Genomic DNA, 13,415 nt, shown 5'->3' on the forward strand with positions numbered 1-13,415 from the left:
ACTTTGCTTAGACTAAAGTCTTGTCACTGAACAGAAATAATGTCCAGTATAGAATATAAAGTCCTGCTGCAGTGGAGACAGAATGAATATTGTGTCTGACTCCATCATGAGCTTGGAGGACTGCATCCATACATCTCTGCACTGACTCACATCACTGATTAATAAAGTCCTCTGCAATGGCAAAGTAAGCGTTCTTGCAGGACTCCCAGAGCTCCTCAAGATCCTTTATTTTCATCTTCAATGCCTCCTCCCTACCCCAGACATGCTCAATAATGTTCACACTGGTGACTGGGCTGGCCAATCCTGGAGCAGCTTGACCTTCTTTGCTTGCAGGCTGAAGTGTGAGAAGGAGTGCTATCCTGCTGGAGAATTTGCCCTCTCCTGTGGTTCGTAATGTAATGGGCAGCACAAATGCAGATCTCTCGCACGTCCCCATACTGAATGTAACCCCAAACCATGATTTTTCCTTCACCAAACTTGACTGATTTCTCTGAGAATCTTGGCTCCATGTGGGTTCCAGTAGGTCTTCTGCAGTATTTGTGATGATTGGGATGCAGCTCAACAGATAATTCATCATCATCAACAATTCTGCCACTTTTCCAAATGATAAACTAGAAGTCCAGTTATTATTTGTTGCTCGTACAACTGGAATCGACAACAAGACTTTTGTCAGGTATTGTGACCAGAGATGTTTTTTGTACACTGCCAACTTTATATGAGTTTCTTAAAGGCACAGCTCACCCAAAAATATATATCATTCATTCATTCATTTTCTTGTCGGCTTAGTCCCTTTATTAATCCGGGGTCGCCACAGTGGAATGAACCGCCAACTTATCCAGCAAGTTTTTACGCAGCGGATGCCCTTCCAACCGCAACCCATCTCTGGGAAACATCCACACACACACACACACACTACGGACAATTATTCACCTGTACTGCATGTCTTTGGACTGTGGGGGACCCGGAGGAAACCCACGCGAAGGCAGGGAGAACATGCAAACTCCACACAGAAACACCAACTGAGCCGAGGTTCGAACCAGCGACCTTCTTGCTGTGAGGCGAGATCAATATATGTTAAATTAATATATCAATATATGTTAATTTTCTCACTCTCAGGCCATCCAAGCAAGCTTTTGTCTTCAGATAAATGTCTCAATGTAGACTTTTATTTAAAACTGAACTCTTTTAGAGTTTTAATGCTAACAGATGAAAGCACTTTGAAAGTTCAAAAAACACAGACAGACAAAAAAAAAGAAGATACACCAATGCCATTGGCATTTAATGTAAAGATGTTGTGAATAATCTTGAGTTTCTTGATCATTTTGCTTCATAAGACCTCAGTGTATCATCAGGAGCCACGACTTTTTTAGCTTCACTTCTATGTGTTGTTTGACTGTCAAAATGCCAGTATTTGCATTGACGTGTATTTTATGAATCATAATGGGCCACGGTTGCATTTAAACATCTTCAATAATATACACCTGATGACGGATGCAGTGGCACTATCCACTCACAGCAAAAATGTCTCTGGTTTGAGTCTCAACTGGGCCAGTTGGCTTTTCTGTGTGGAGTTTGCATGTTCTCCCAGTGTTGGTGTGGGTTTCCTCCGGGTGCTCCGGTTTCCCCCACAGTCCAAACACATGCGCTATAGGGGAACTGAATAAACTTAAGTGGCCGTAGTGTATAAGTGTGAGTGTGAATGTGAGGGCGTACTCACACTATGTACAGTTGCCTTGAACCGGGTCGAAGTATCCCCCCCCCATCTCCCCCGATGGCCCGCACTCACATTACATTCGGGCCTCGGCATGCTTACGTCAACAATGATGCGCTGTTCAGTAAGTGCTCTCACTCAGCACAGTGGAGATTTCTTTAGTTATATCGTTTTGGTGGCTTGAGAATCAGTAATGCAGTCAGATATTTAGCCGAACAGATCCGCCACTTTTGACGCTCATAAACAATCATAAAGTCCTCGTGCTGCAGAAATTAGGAGGTTTGCTGAAGGTGCAGCTGTCGTGCAGTGAGGGGTTTGCATCTTTAACAAACTACGACAGAACGAATGATTAATAAATCCATATGAAACGGCCTTAACAGTCACATCTCATCTTCAGTTTCAGGCTCAGACACACTTTGCACTCACACTACAAGCATATCGCGTCAAAGCCCAAGTGAACCGCGCTCAGGCAAAACTCTTCCAACTGGGCCAGGGCCGGCCAAATAACCCTGGCCTGTGCCCGATTCAGAGCACTCACACTTCTCAAACAATCCGGGAAACGAGCCTGGGCACGCTTCAGATAGCATAGTGTGAGTAGGCCCCCTGAGAGTGTATGGGTGTTTCCCAGTACTGGGTTGCGGCTGGAAGGGCATCAGCTGCATAAAACATATGCTTGAATAGTTGGCGGTTCATTCCGCTGTGACCACCTTGAAAATAGAGACTACACTGAAGGAAAATGAATAAATGAATGAGGGATGTAGTGAAAGATTTAGAACTGGAGAAAATCAGATTCTCCCCCAATAAAAGAAAGCTGACAAATTCTATAAAATCTGGCAACCCTTCGTGGATTATTTTAAAGACATCAATGTGACAGGAAAGAGTTCAATTGATGAGGATTCCACTAATTGTTTGGATTAAAACTGAAGGTCTGTATTTTTTATAATTTGTTAAGGTACCTCACATCTTTTGCTGTTTTACTTTCTTATGTATTGTTTGTATCCGCTTGTTAGGTGACGTGTTGGTGACGTATGTAATACTGTTTCCGGGTCCAAGCTGCCACTCATTTGAGTGGAGAAATCATTTGTTTATGATCATGTTTTATTATATACTGCGATAGTGATTTTCGAAAGTATTAAATCGCTTTGTAAACGTTTATTATTGCCATTTCATGAGTCTCCCTATTCAGTTGAATAGAGCGCTTGGACCCGGAAGCCGCTTCGCGTGACGTCACACTTAACAAGCGGATATTGTATCTTTTATTGTGAATTTTTGTGTAAATGCTTGTTGGACCGGTCGATGTGTTCGAATCGGTTTAAAAAAAACAATAAAGAAAGTAAAAACTCTTTAATAACATACTGAAGCAAACAGTTCTCTCTAGAGGAGAAAAAAAGACAATTTGATTTTATTTTAGGTGAACTGTCCCTTTAAGAGTGTCTCTCCAGTGAGCATGACATTAGAAATGAGGCTGGGTGTTTGATCTTGCTGAAATAGTGTTTCTCAGCACTTTCAGGAAGACAACGTGAGGTAAATAATCCATTCATGATGGGCTGGTGCAGTTAAAGCCATTTCCAGTGTAAAAGTAGTCAATAATAATAAGACCTATATACAAATGGTCTTTAATTAAGAGAGCTGCGTAAAGCCTGTAAATGCGTAGCTATAGCGGTCAGCTGCTCTAACAACTCGATGGAAATGCAGCTAATTCACATTTGTGTTTGGGCAAAGTTTGAAATAATCAGCTTAACGTGTTTATATTTAATACCTGTATATGTTTGACATGTAAATCTGTGTATGTGTGCGAGTGTGTTTCTAAGCAGTAATACACCATTGAGCTTGATGATAAGGGATCTCGGAAGAAAGTTTGCCTTGTTTACTGTTGGTTGCTAGGTTACCAATACTACAGTCAACCTCTCTAAAAACTAGATGGAAACGTGCTTGAGTCACATTTGTTTCGTTTTTGTTGCAAACTTTGAAATAATTAGCTTAATGTTAGGATGGAACCCCGGCTACTGATACCAGTTTACATTTATTATGTAAATCTGTGTATGTGTGCGAGTGTGTTTACATGCAGTAATATGTCAATAAGCTAGGAAGAAAGTTTGCCTTGTTTACTGTTGGTTGCTAGGTTACCAATACTACAGTCAACCTCTCTAAAAACTAGATGGAAACGTGCTTGAGTCACATTTGTTTTGTTTTTGTTGCGAACTTTGAAATATTTAGCTTAACGTTAGAATGGAAACCCGGGTACTGATACCGGTTTATATTGAATATGTAAATCTGTGTGTGTATGTGTGTTTGAGTTTGTTTATAAGCAGTAATGCGTCATTGAGCTTAATGCTAAGCAATTTTGGAAGAAAACGTATTTTTAAAATAAGCGCTCTTTCCTTATTTCTTGTACAAGAACGTGCAGTTTTTTCTGGATGCATCCGGATAAGAGTCTCTGAATGCCCTCGTGATGCTCTTTAGCATGTGCTGTGAATGAGGAAGCTGTACTCAGAACAGTGTGAAGACTGAACCTCATCTCCAGCGCCGCAGCCAGACTGACTCTGTCAACAGAAAGGGTCAGTGGTTAATTTAATCTAATGTATTTATATAGCACAAATGTAACACTGCCAAGTACTGCACATGTAATACAACTACCTAATCTAAAGTGCGGTAGAGAAAATAAAATAAAAAATAACCAAGAAAACAAACCAAGAAGGAGAGCTTGTTAGTGGTTGGAGTGCTAGATTTGATTTATTTTTATTCGTTTTAATTGTAATGATTTATTCTTATAATTATTTATTATTAATTTATTAGTTTTTAATGAAAGTATTAGCTATTTAAGTATATCAAAATAAACTACTAAATGTCTCCTAAAAATAAGATGTTTTCAGGTTTCAGTTTATTTCTTTTAACCTTTGTCAAATCACAAAATTGGTTTGATATGTAGCACAACCTGATTTGAAAAATTATTTTGTTTGTTTATATAGTTTTGTTCAAATATCTATTTAATTGAATGTGACTATATTTTTGTTACTATCCTCATCCTGTATATGTACTAGATAAAGACTTTCCAGCATTGTTTCTTTTAAAAGATGTGTATATATATATATATATAGTTCAGTCAGAATTATTAGCCCACATTAATTATTAGCCACTCTGTTTATTTTTTCCCCTAAATTTCTGTTTAACGTAAAGCAGAATTTTTAACTAATTTCTAATAACTGATTTATTTCATCTTTGCCATGATGACAGTAAGTAATATTTGACTAGATATTCTTCAAGACACTTCTATACAGCTTAAAGTAACATTTAAAAGCTTAAATGGGTTAATTAAGTTAACTATGCAGGTTAGGGTAATTAGGCAAGTTATTGTATAACGATGGTTTGTTCTGTAGACTATTAAAATATATAGCTTAAAGGGGCTAATAATATTGTCCTTAAAATGGTTTTAAAAAAATAAAAACTGCTTTTATTCTAGCTGAAATAAAACAAATAAGACTTTCTCCAGAAGACAAAATATTATCAGACATACTGTGAACATTTCCTTGCTCTGTTAAACATCATTTGGAAAATATTTTTAAAAATTAAAAATGTATAGGGGGATATTAATTCTGACATCAACTAGCGTGTGTGTGTGTATATTTTCACACATTAGATGCAAGAAATATTTGTGATTTTTGGTTCCCATTTTTAATAATACTGCTATAAATATGAAACAAAATAATTACCAAAATATTATATAAAAGTGCATTTATCAAAAGCAAAAAAAAAAAAAATATATATATATATATATATATATATATATATATATGCAAGTAAAATAATAATAATAAAAATAGTATTATAAATTATTACAAAAGCAAACAGCAAAATTTTTAATTTAGCCAAATTTATCAATACACAGTGGTTTGATATTTTAACAGTGGTTTGATTAAATAACTGATTAAAAAAAGCACTGTCAATGTAGTCAGTTTGAATAAAGGCACACCCAATATACATAAATGCAATATATATATATATATACAGTTGAAGTCAGAATTATTAGCCCCCTTTGATTTGTTTTTCTTCTTTTTTAAATATGTCACAAATGATGTTTAACAGAGCAAGGAAATGTTCACAGTATGTCTGATAATATTTTTTCTTCTGGAGAAAGTCTTATTTGTTTTATTTTGACTAGAATAAAATCAGGTTTCAATTGTTTAAAACCTATTTTAGGTACAAAATTATTAGCCCCATTAAGCTATATTTCTTTTTGATAGTCTACTGAACAAACCATCATTATACAATAACTTGCTTAATTACCCTAACCTGCCTAATTATCCTAATTAAATCTTTAAATGTCACTTTTTAAGCTGTATAGAAGTGTCTTGAAAATTATCTAGTCAATTATTATGTACTGTCATCATGGCAAAGATGAAATAAATCTTATTTAGGTTATTAAAGATGAGTTATTAAAACTATTATGATTAGAAATGTGTGAAAAATTATGTGAAATGTATGTTTAGAATCTGCTCTTCATTAAACAGAAATTGGGGGTAAAAATAAACAGAGGGGCTTCAACTGTATATAAATATAATTCATATATATTTATTTTATTCAATACAAAAGAGTTCTGTGTGAAATGGACTCACTGAATGTGAGAGTCTGAAAGTGTAGGTGACCTCCTGAAAGGGCAGGACAGGAAGTGACCACACGTGACTCGTGCCCTGGAAGAAAACAACAGGGAGTAAACATATTGAACATACTGAAGAATATTGAAGTAGAGATTCATAAACAGCCCCGCAGCCTCACCGTTGTGAAAGTGCTGGGCGACAGAGAGAAAGAGGAGTCTGGGTAATTTGGACAGAGTCGCCCTCTGCTGGATCCACAGCGCCACACATACAACACCTCAGAGGAGCTGAAAACACACGCGTCAGTCATCCGGTGTATTATTTTATTATATGTTTAGCTATGATAATCATATTTCCACAGCTACTAGGTGTAATAAAATAAGGTCTTTCTCAAATTTTATAAATACCATTGTTTTTATTTTTAATACAAAAATATAAACATTTATTAATATAAATGATGCTCTAGAAAATGACAAAATACTAATTAAAATTAACAGACATGTCTTATTTAAAGTCTTTTATTTTAATAATGAGATTTTTTTTAAATATTAAATTTCTTTATTTTGCATTTAGATTTTTTAATTTTAGTATTTTAAAATTTAATATTTATATGAATTTTAATTTTCTATTTATTTCAGTATTTAAGCTAAACTAAAAACATGTGAACTATTTCTTTGGTGTACTCAAATATAGATATTTTTAAATCTTAATAAACATTTTAACTATTAATCACAAAACACACTGAAACAAACCAACAGGCAATGCCCATTTCAACAATGCTAAAGAAAGACTAAATAAAGGATATATATTCATGATTAATCAAATCATTATAATAATAAAAAATAAGTAAATAACCAAAATGAAAATAATAATATTAATAAAATCAATTCAATTATGATAAACCATAACTCAAAATACAGCTTGAAGAAACATCAATAAAAGCCAAGTAAGGAGTCATAATCAAATCTTAGGTAATGATCATTTCTTGGGTGTAATCAAATAATTTGGCCCAATCCCAATTCTCCCCCTTACCCCTTCCCTTACCCCTCATTTTGCACGTTCACGTTAAGCTTGCAGGTGTAAGGATAAAGGAAAGGAGTAGATAGCCTTTCGAAAGAGAGATTTTTCAGGACCACCCTTGAAACTAAGGGGGAATTCCCAGAATACACCAGCCACAACAGCAGGTGTTGTCGTTATTTACATTTTTTTGTCATTATTACAAATTTTTACAACAAACAAGCATATGTTTTAATACATCATAACCGCATAAAAAAACAGCTAAAATAAAAACCGCTAAATTTGGCGATCTGTAATCCCTAATCATAACTCCTGTACAGCAGTCCCATAACAGTCTGACACTCGACTACCCTGTCAGAACAGTCTAGTGGCTGGGAATGACCTATTTACAGTGTCTGCTATAATGTTAATGCTGTTTACGTGTGTTTACATAGATATGGCCACTGTGTAAATGAGCAGTACAGTTACGATCTTATTGCCACATTAGATGGTTATGATAACATTATATATGCCTTTAGTGATCTCCTGAAGATAAATACCAAAAAATAACACAACTGGAATCCCTACAGCAGTCACGATCGACTGATCTCATATGAAGCAAGAGGTCGTGATGACATATGATGACGTGTGCAGGTGCTGTAGTGCTGTCCTAATTCTTAATGGTAAAATTTAAAGCCAAACAAAAATAAAACTGGGATTGGGCCTTTGTCTTTTATATAAAAAAAATAAATAATAATAAAACAAATAACAGCCTTCTTGAGAATGAAAGAGAGTGAAGACATCACAACTATGACAAGATGTAAATTCATGTCTTCTGGAAAATATATACAACTGTCTAGATATTCTAATTCTAATATAATTATCAAAACAAAGTGACTTTCATATGCTTAACATGTGACTATTACTAAATAAAGAAGATGTGAAGGTGTGTTTCTACTCACATCATGTGCAGAGTAACGTGAGACGAGGATGAGTTGTGTTCACCGTTTACAAACACGGTAAAGCTGCAATAATGAACAAAACAGAAGCAGCTGTCAGATCACAAGACGTTATACAGGGATTTCAACACACACACACACACACACACACACACAGGTTTATTGTTGTGATTCTCTTAACAGTATTTAAGAGTATTCTCCATATGCGTAATGTATTTTATACTGTACAAACCACTTCTTATAGACCTTTTTCTTGAAACGCAAAATTACCCATTATGCTTTGCGTGTATGCGCAAGGAGAATGCGAAGAACTTCCGGTCGGCAGCTGATGTGTGTAAACAGTCACATTTGGACAGCTTTGAAACGATAGTTTTAATCTATTTTACCTGCTTTTATCCTCTTTGAACTAATACTGTTGTCCATCAGCAGCATCTCCTGGACTGATCATTTAAAGAAATGTGATCTAATAGGATGGAAAACAGCTGCTGTGAGGCGTTTTCCCCTTGTTGTCAGAAGGCATCTTCTGCAGTTTAAATAAAGCTTCGTCATCGCTAAAGTCAACATTTTCTCTTTATTTCAAATATATAACCAGCCCAAACAAATGTAATTCACCAAAATGTTTGACACACACACGTAGCCTGTACTGTGCCACTGACACACTGATTTAATAACTGTGACAAAGTGAAAATATGAAATTTCTGTCATTTCGAAATGACAAAAACACAAACCGTGGTAAAAACAACACACGAAATAAAACACAAACGGCTCGCCATTAGAATGAACAGCAAATCAGCCAGCAGAGGATCAATAACAGACTTTTATTGGTCCTTTTTGTAAATTGCACGACTTTCATACCTGTTAAGTTTCATGCCAGTACTTTGGTTTGCTCTCTCTCTCTCTCTCTCTCTCTCTCTCTGTGTGTGTATGAGTGTTAAAGAGCCGCTGAGCTAACAGCTGACAGGCCGGGAACGCACACGCACACTGTATTTCTGACGGCAGACACGTGAACTAGGAGAACGTTTTTCTCGTATTTCTGACGCGCTTGAACCACATGTGACAGATTATAACAGCTTTAACAGACATATTTCTAAGTTGTGTGTCACAAAAACACTCTGTTATCCATTAAAAACGTTATTGAAACCCATTTTCGGAGCGCAAATGACCAGTTGTACACGCTGTAAAAGGAAGTTTTTAGCATTCTACCGGAAAACGCTGGTCGCTATGGCGCCCTCCATGCCAAGTGGTGCTCGCTGCAGAGCCATTTGGGCAGAGCTGAGCTCCAGCGAGGGGGAGCTTGAGCTCTAGCTCCTCCTTTCTTGCACTTCTTCTACGAGTGATGTCACTGGGGGTAGGGTTAGGGGTGGGGTTGGTGTACGCATTAAAACAGCTTATAGGAGGATGAGCGAGAGCTCATGCTCCCCCTCGCTGGAGCTCAGCTCTGCTCAAATGGCTCTGCAGCGAGCACCGTCTCCTCCATGCAGCAGCCATGAAAAAGGTCTATATGACCTACTTCTAAACCCAACCTCCATGCAGCAGCCATGAAAAAGGTCTATATGACCTACTTCTAAACCCAACCGGTGGCAGATTTTGAATGTGAAAAATGTTTTAAGTTACTAGGACACAAGGGCATGTCTTCATAAACCACCTCAACAGTGTAATATCGTGGTCATACCCATGTCATTATAGAAATGTTTACCTCATAAACACACACACACACACACACACACACACACCTGCAGGTCTCTGGCGAGGAGCAGTGCAGTTCTCGGATCTCCTGATTGGTCTGGAGGATCTGCAGTTTGCTCAGACAGCCTGTTGGGTCTAAAACCAACACACATTTCTTTAAATAATTGTTTTATCTGGGTTTTCTCCTTTAATGTACAGAACAGTAGAGATTAAAGACAGAAAAGTGATGGGAGCGGAGAAAAGGGAAGGACCTCGAGCCAGGAATCGAACTCGGATCGCCGTGAGCCCCTCGGTTGTATATGTTGACGCTCTAACCACTAGCCCAGGGGTGCCCAAATTCGGTCCTGGAGGCCCAGTGTCCTGCAAAATTTAGTTCCAACCCCAATCAGACACACCTGAACCAGCTAATTAGGCTGTTTCTGGGTATACAAGAAACTTCCAGGCAGGGGTTTTGAAGGAAGTTGGAGCTAAACTATGCAGGACACCGACCCTCCAGGACTGAGTTTGGGCACCCCTGCACTAGGCTATTGGCGCTGACCCAAACACGCATTTTAACAGTGCACTACAGTGAGGGTGTTTGAGCTCAAGCCCATCAAATATGAAGCGATTTGAAGGGGGCGGGGCCTGCCAGGGACTAGAGAGCATTTGATTGGTCAGAAGGTTCGATGAGAAACTAAAGGTATGAGGTGACGTGAATAAAACCGTTGATCATTTAGGTGGAAGTGACAAACTACAAGCTGTATTTGTTTGTATCAGTTTTATATCTCCTATATGCAAATTTTGTCTGTTTTGGTGCGCACAATCTTCTAAAGATCCTAAAAAACGAACAGTACTGAACATCTAAAACACTTTTAATTTCATAAGACTGTGTGTGTTTACCGTGGGTGTTGGCGCTGCGCTGTCTCCTCTGTGGTGTCTGTTGTCCGCCAGGCAGGCGTTTGGTGGCTCCGCTCACTTCCGGCGGCTGTGGAGGCCGTTTGGCTTTACTGAGGAACAGCGGAGCCGATGTGTGACTCAGCCGGTTTTTGTTGCGGCTCTCTTTATCCAGCGGCCGAGACTTTGCCTTCTTATTAATGGTGGCCTGTGTGGGAACCACGGTGCTGGAGTCTGAGACAAACGCAGAGAGAGAACAGCTTTTTTGATTCTATATGATTCAGTCCAATTCAAAAGGATTCTGTCCAATCCAGTTGGATTATATCCCATCCCATTTGATTATATCCATCCTAATACTGACTCAGTTTCCTCCATTATGATTCTATCCCATCCTACTGTATATGATTCCATCCCATCCCATGCATATGATTCCATCCCATCCAATATGATTCTATCCCATCCTACTGTATATTATTCTATCCCATATGATTCTATCCCATCCAATATGATTCTATTCCATATGATTTTATCCCATTCAATATGATTCCATCCCAATCTACTGTATATGATTCCATCCAATATGATTCCATCCCATTCAATATGATTCTATTCCATATGATTTTATCCCATTCAATATGATTCCATCCCATTCTACTGTATATGATTCCATCCAATATGATTCTATCCCATCCAATATGATTCCATCCCATCCAATATGATTCCATCCCATCCTACTGTATATGATTCTATCCCATATGATTCTATCCCATCCAATATGATTCTATCCCATATGATTCCATCCCATTCAATATGATTCTATCCCATCCAATATGATTCCATCCCATTCTACTGTATATGATTCTATCCCATATAATTCCATCCCATCCCATATGATTCTATCCCATTTAATGTTACTTAGTCATTTGATTGTAAGTTTGTGATGTTGTGTGGATTGGTTGTGTGGACACATACCTGGTGTGGATTGGTTGTTGCCTGGCAACAGACTGAGAGTTGCTGATTGGTTGGTTGTGGCAAGGGTTGGCGGGCAGCAGGGCGGGTGATTGGTCACTGACAGAGAGGTGGAGTCTGTGAACAGATAATGACCTCATATGAAGCTAATAAGACAAAAACACAACATCTACATTATTTGTTAGAGTGTATCAGAGGACCTGCAGAGAGTGTAGATGTGGTCACTCTTGATGGAGAAAAAGACGCCTGGCGAGCTGATCCCAAAACAGAACGAGACCTGCTGATAGAGATATGATCCCACAGAAAACAAGAAAAAAATAAAACTCAGATTAATGAGATTAAAATGAGAAATGATTCAGATTTGGATTGTTACTGTATCTTAATGCCCCATTCACACAGGGCATCAGGGCGTCACTTTGAATGGGTGATGTTAAGCATTGCCGAACTGAATTGTGGGTCCGTCTGCGCTGTTTCAGTGGCGTTGCTCGCTGCAAAAGTTGGGAATTTCTCATCTTTTCAAGCGCCAATGGAAGCGTCAGCCAATCAGATCATTTTATGCAAATACCCCAGCTCAGACACTAGCCGATTGCGGACTTACTTCATTGGCTGATGCTGCTTTGACGATAGTGTCAGTCACAACTTCCCTCCGTCAATCATTGACACTGAAGCCTTGTGTGAATCGGGCGTTAGTGTGTTCTGAATCATTTTAGGAGAAACCACTAATATACAATTGTTGTTTAGATGCTTCTACCATTAAATACTTTGGTGTTAGATTTAGGAAATTAATATTTGATGCATTAAACTAAATCAAAAGTTACCGTAAAAAAATCCATCCCAGGGTCAGTAAAAATATATATATTTCTAAATTGATGAATTAACTCTAACAATAAGTTTACTGAGCACTAAATTAGCAGGATCATGAGACAACAACTGGAGAATAACCTTTATAATAACAATCATAAATCACATTTTAAATATACTCGAATATAAAATCGTAATATCCCACAATATTACTCAAATTTTTTGCATTTTATTTATTTCCTTTTTATTTTTAAACATGTTTAAGCAACAGTTTTTGATAAGAGAAATTAATGAAATGAATAACAAATCATCAAACAACCAAATATTGAGCAATATAACCATGCGCTTAATATACAGAGCAGCAAGAGGACTTTAAAAATGTTAAAACATTAATTTGGAAGCAAATAAAATTAATTATTAACAAAACAGGCGAATAAAAAATTGAAATAAAAAAAATTATATTAAAATACATACAATAATTAAAAAAATAAACAATCAGTGGTACTCAAATGATCTATGAAATGTCTGCAATATTACTATTCATTCATTAATTTTCTTTTTTTTTGGCTCAGTCCCTTGATTATTCTGGGGTCGCCACAGCGGAATGAACCGCCAACTTATCCAACACATGTTTTACGCAGCAGATGCACTTCCAGCCACAACCCATCTCTGGGAAACATCCATACACACTCATACACTATGGACAATTTAGCCTACCCAATTCACCTGTACCGCATGTCTTTGGACTATAGGGGAAACCGGAGCACCCGGAGGAAACCCACGCGAACGCAGGGAGAACATGCAAACTCCACACAGAAACACCAACTG

General features: G+C 37.5%; 1 protein-coding gene across 24 annotated transcripts in view; it reads right to left on the bottom strand.

Annotated features, from left to right (window-relative positions):
* The window catches only part of myrf (myelin regulatory factor), an 81,475-nt gene that overhangs the window by 1,460 nt on the left and 66,600 nt on the right, over positions 1 to 13,415 (bottom strand). For 9 of the 24 annotated variants that reach the window (XM_087311405.1, XM_087311400.1, XM_087311404.1 and 6 more), the window contains 8 exons: positions 11,987 to 12,066; positions 11,790 to 11,903; positions 10,824 to 11,051; positions 9,992 to 10,079; positions 8,262 to 8,324; positions 6,485 to 6,590; positions 6,325 to 6,399; positions 1 to 4,254 (listed from right to left, as the gene is read on the bottom strand). The exon at positions 1 to 4,254 is cut by the window's left edge and continues 1,460 nt beyond it. In XM_087311405.1, the coding sequence (XP_087167531.1) occupies positions 4,171 to 4,254; positions 6,325 to 6,399; positions 6,485 to 6,590; positions 8,262 to 8,324; positions 9,992 to 10,079; positions 10,824 to 11,051; positions 11,790 to 11,903; positions 11,987 to 12,066 (838 nt within the window). In that variant the 3' untranslated portion in view covers positions 1 to 4,170. The remainder of the gene's footprint in view (positions 4,255 to 6,324; positions 6,400 to 6,484; positions 6,591 to 8,261; positions 8,325 to 9,991; positions 10,080 to 10,823; positions 11,052 to 11,789; positions 11,904 to 11,986; positions 12,067 to 13,415) is intronic. The other 15 variants (XM_087311401.1, XM_087311399.1, XM_087311397.1 and 12 more) reach the window with 10 other exon arrangements.

The sequence above is a fragment of the Danio rerio genome, chromosome 25, assembly GCF_052040795.2.
Source record: "Danio rerio strain M-AB ecotype USA chromosome 25, GRCz13ab, whole genome shotgun sequence".
In the NCBI taxonomy this organism is placed as follows: Eukaryota; Metazoa; Chordata; class Actinopteri; order Cypriniformes; family Danionidae; genus Danio; species Danio rerio.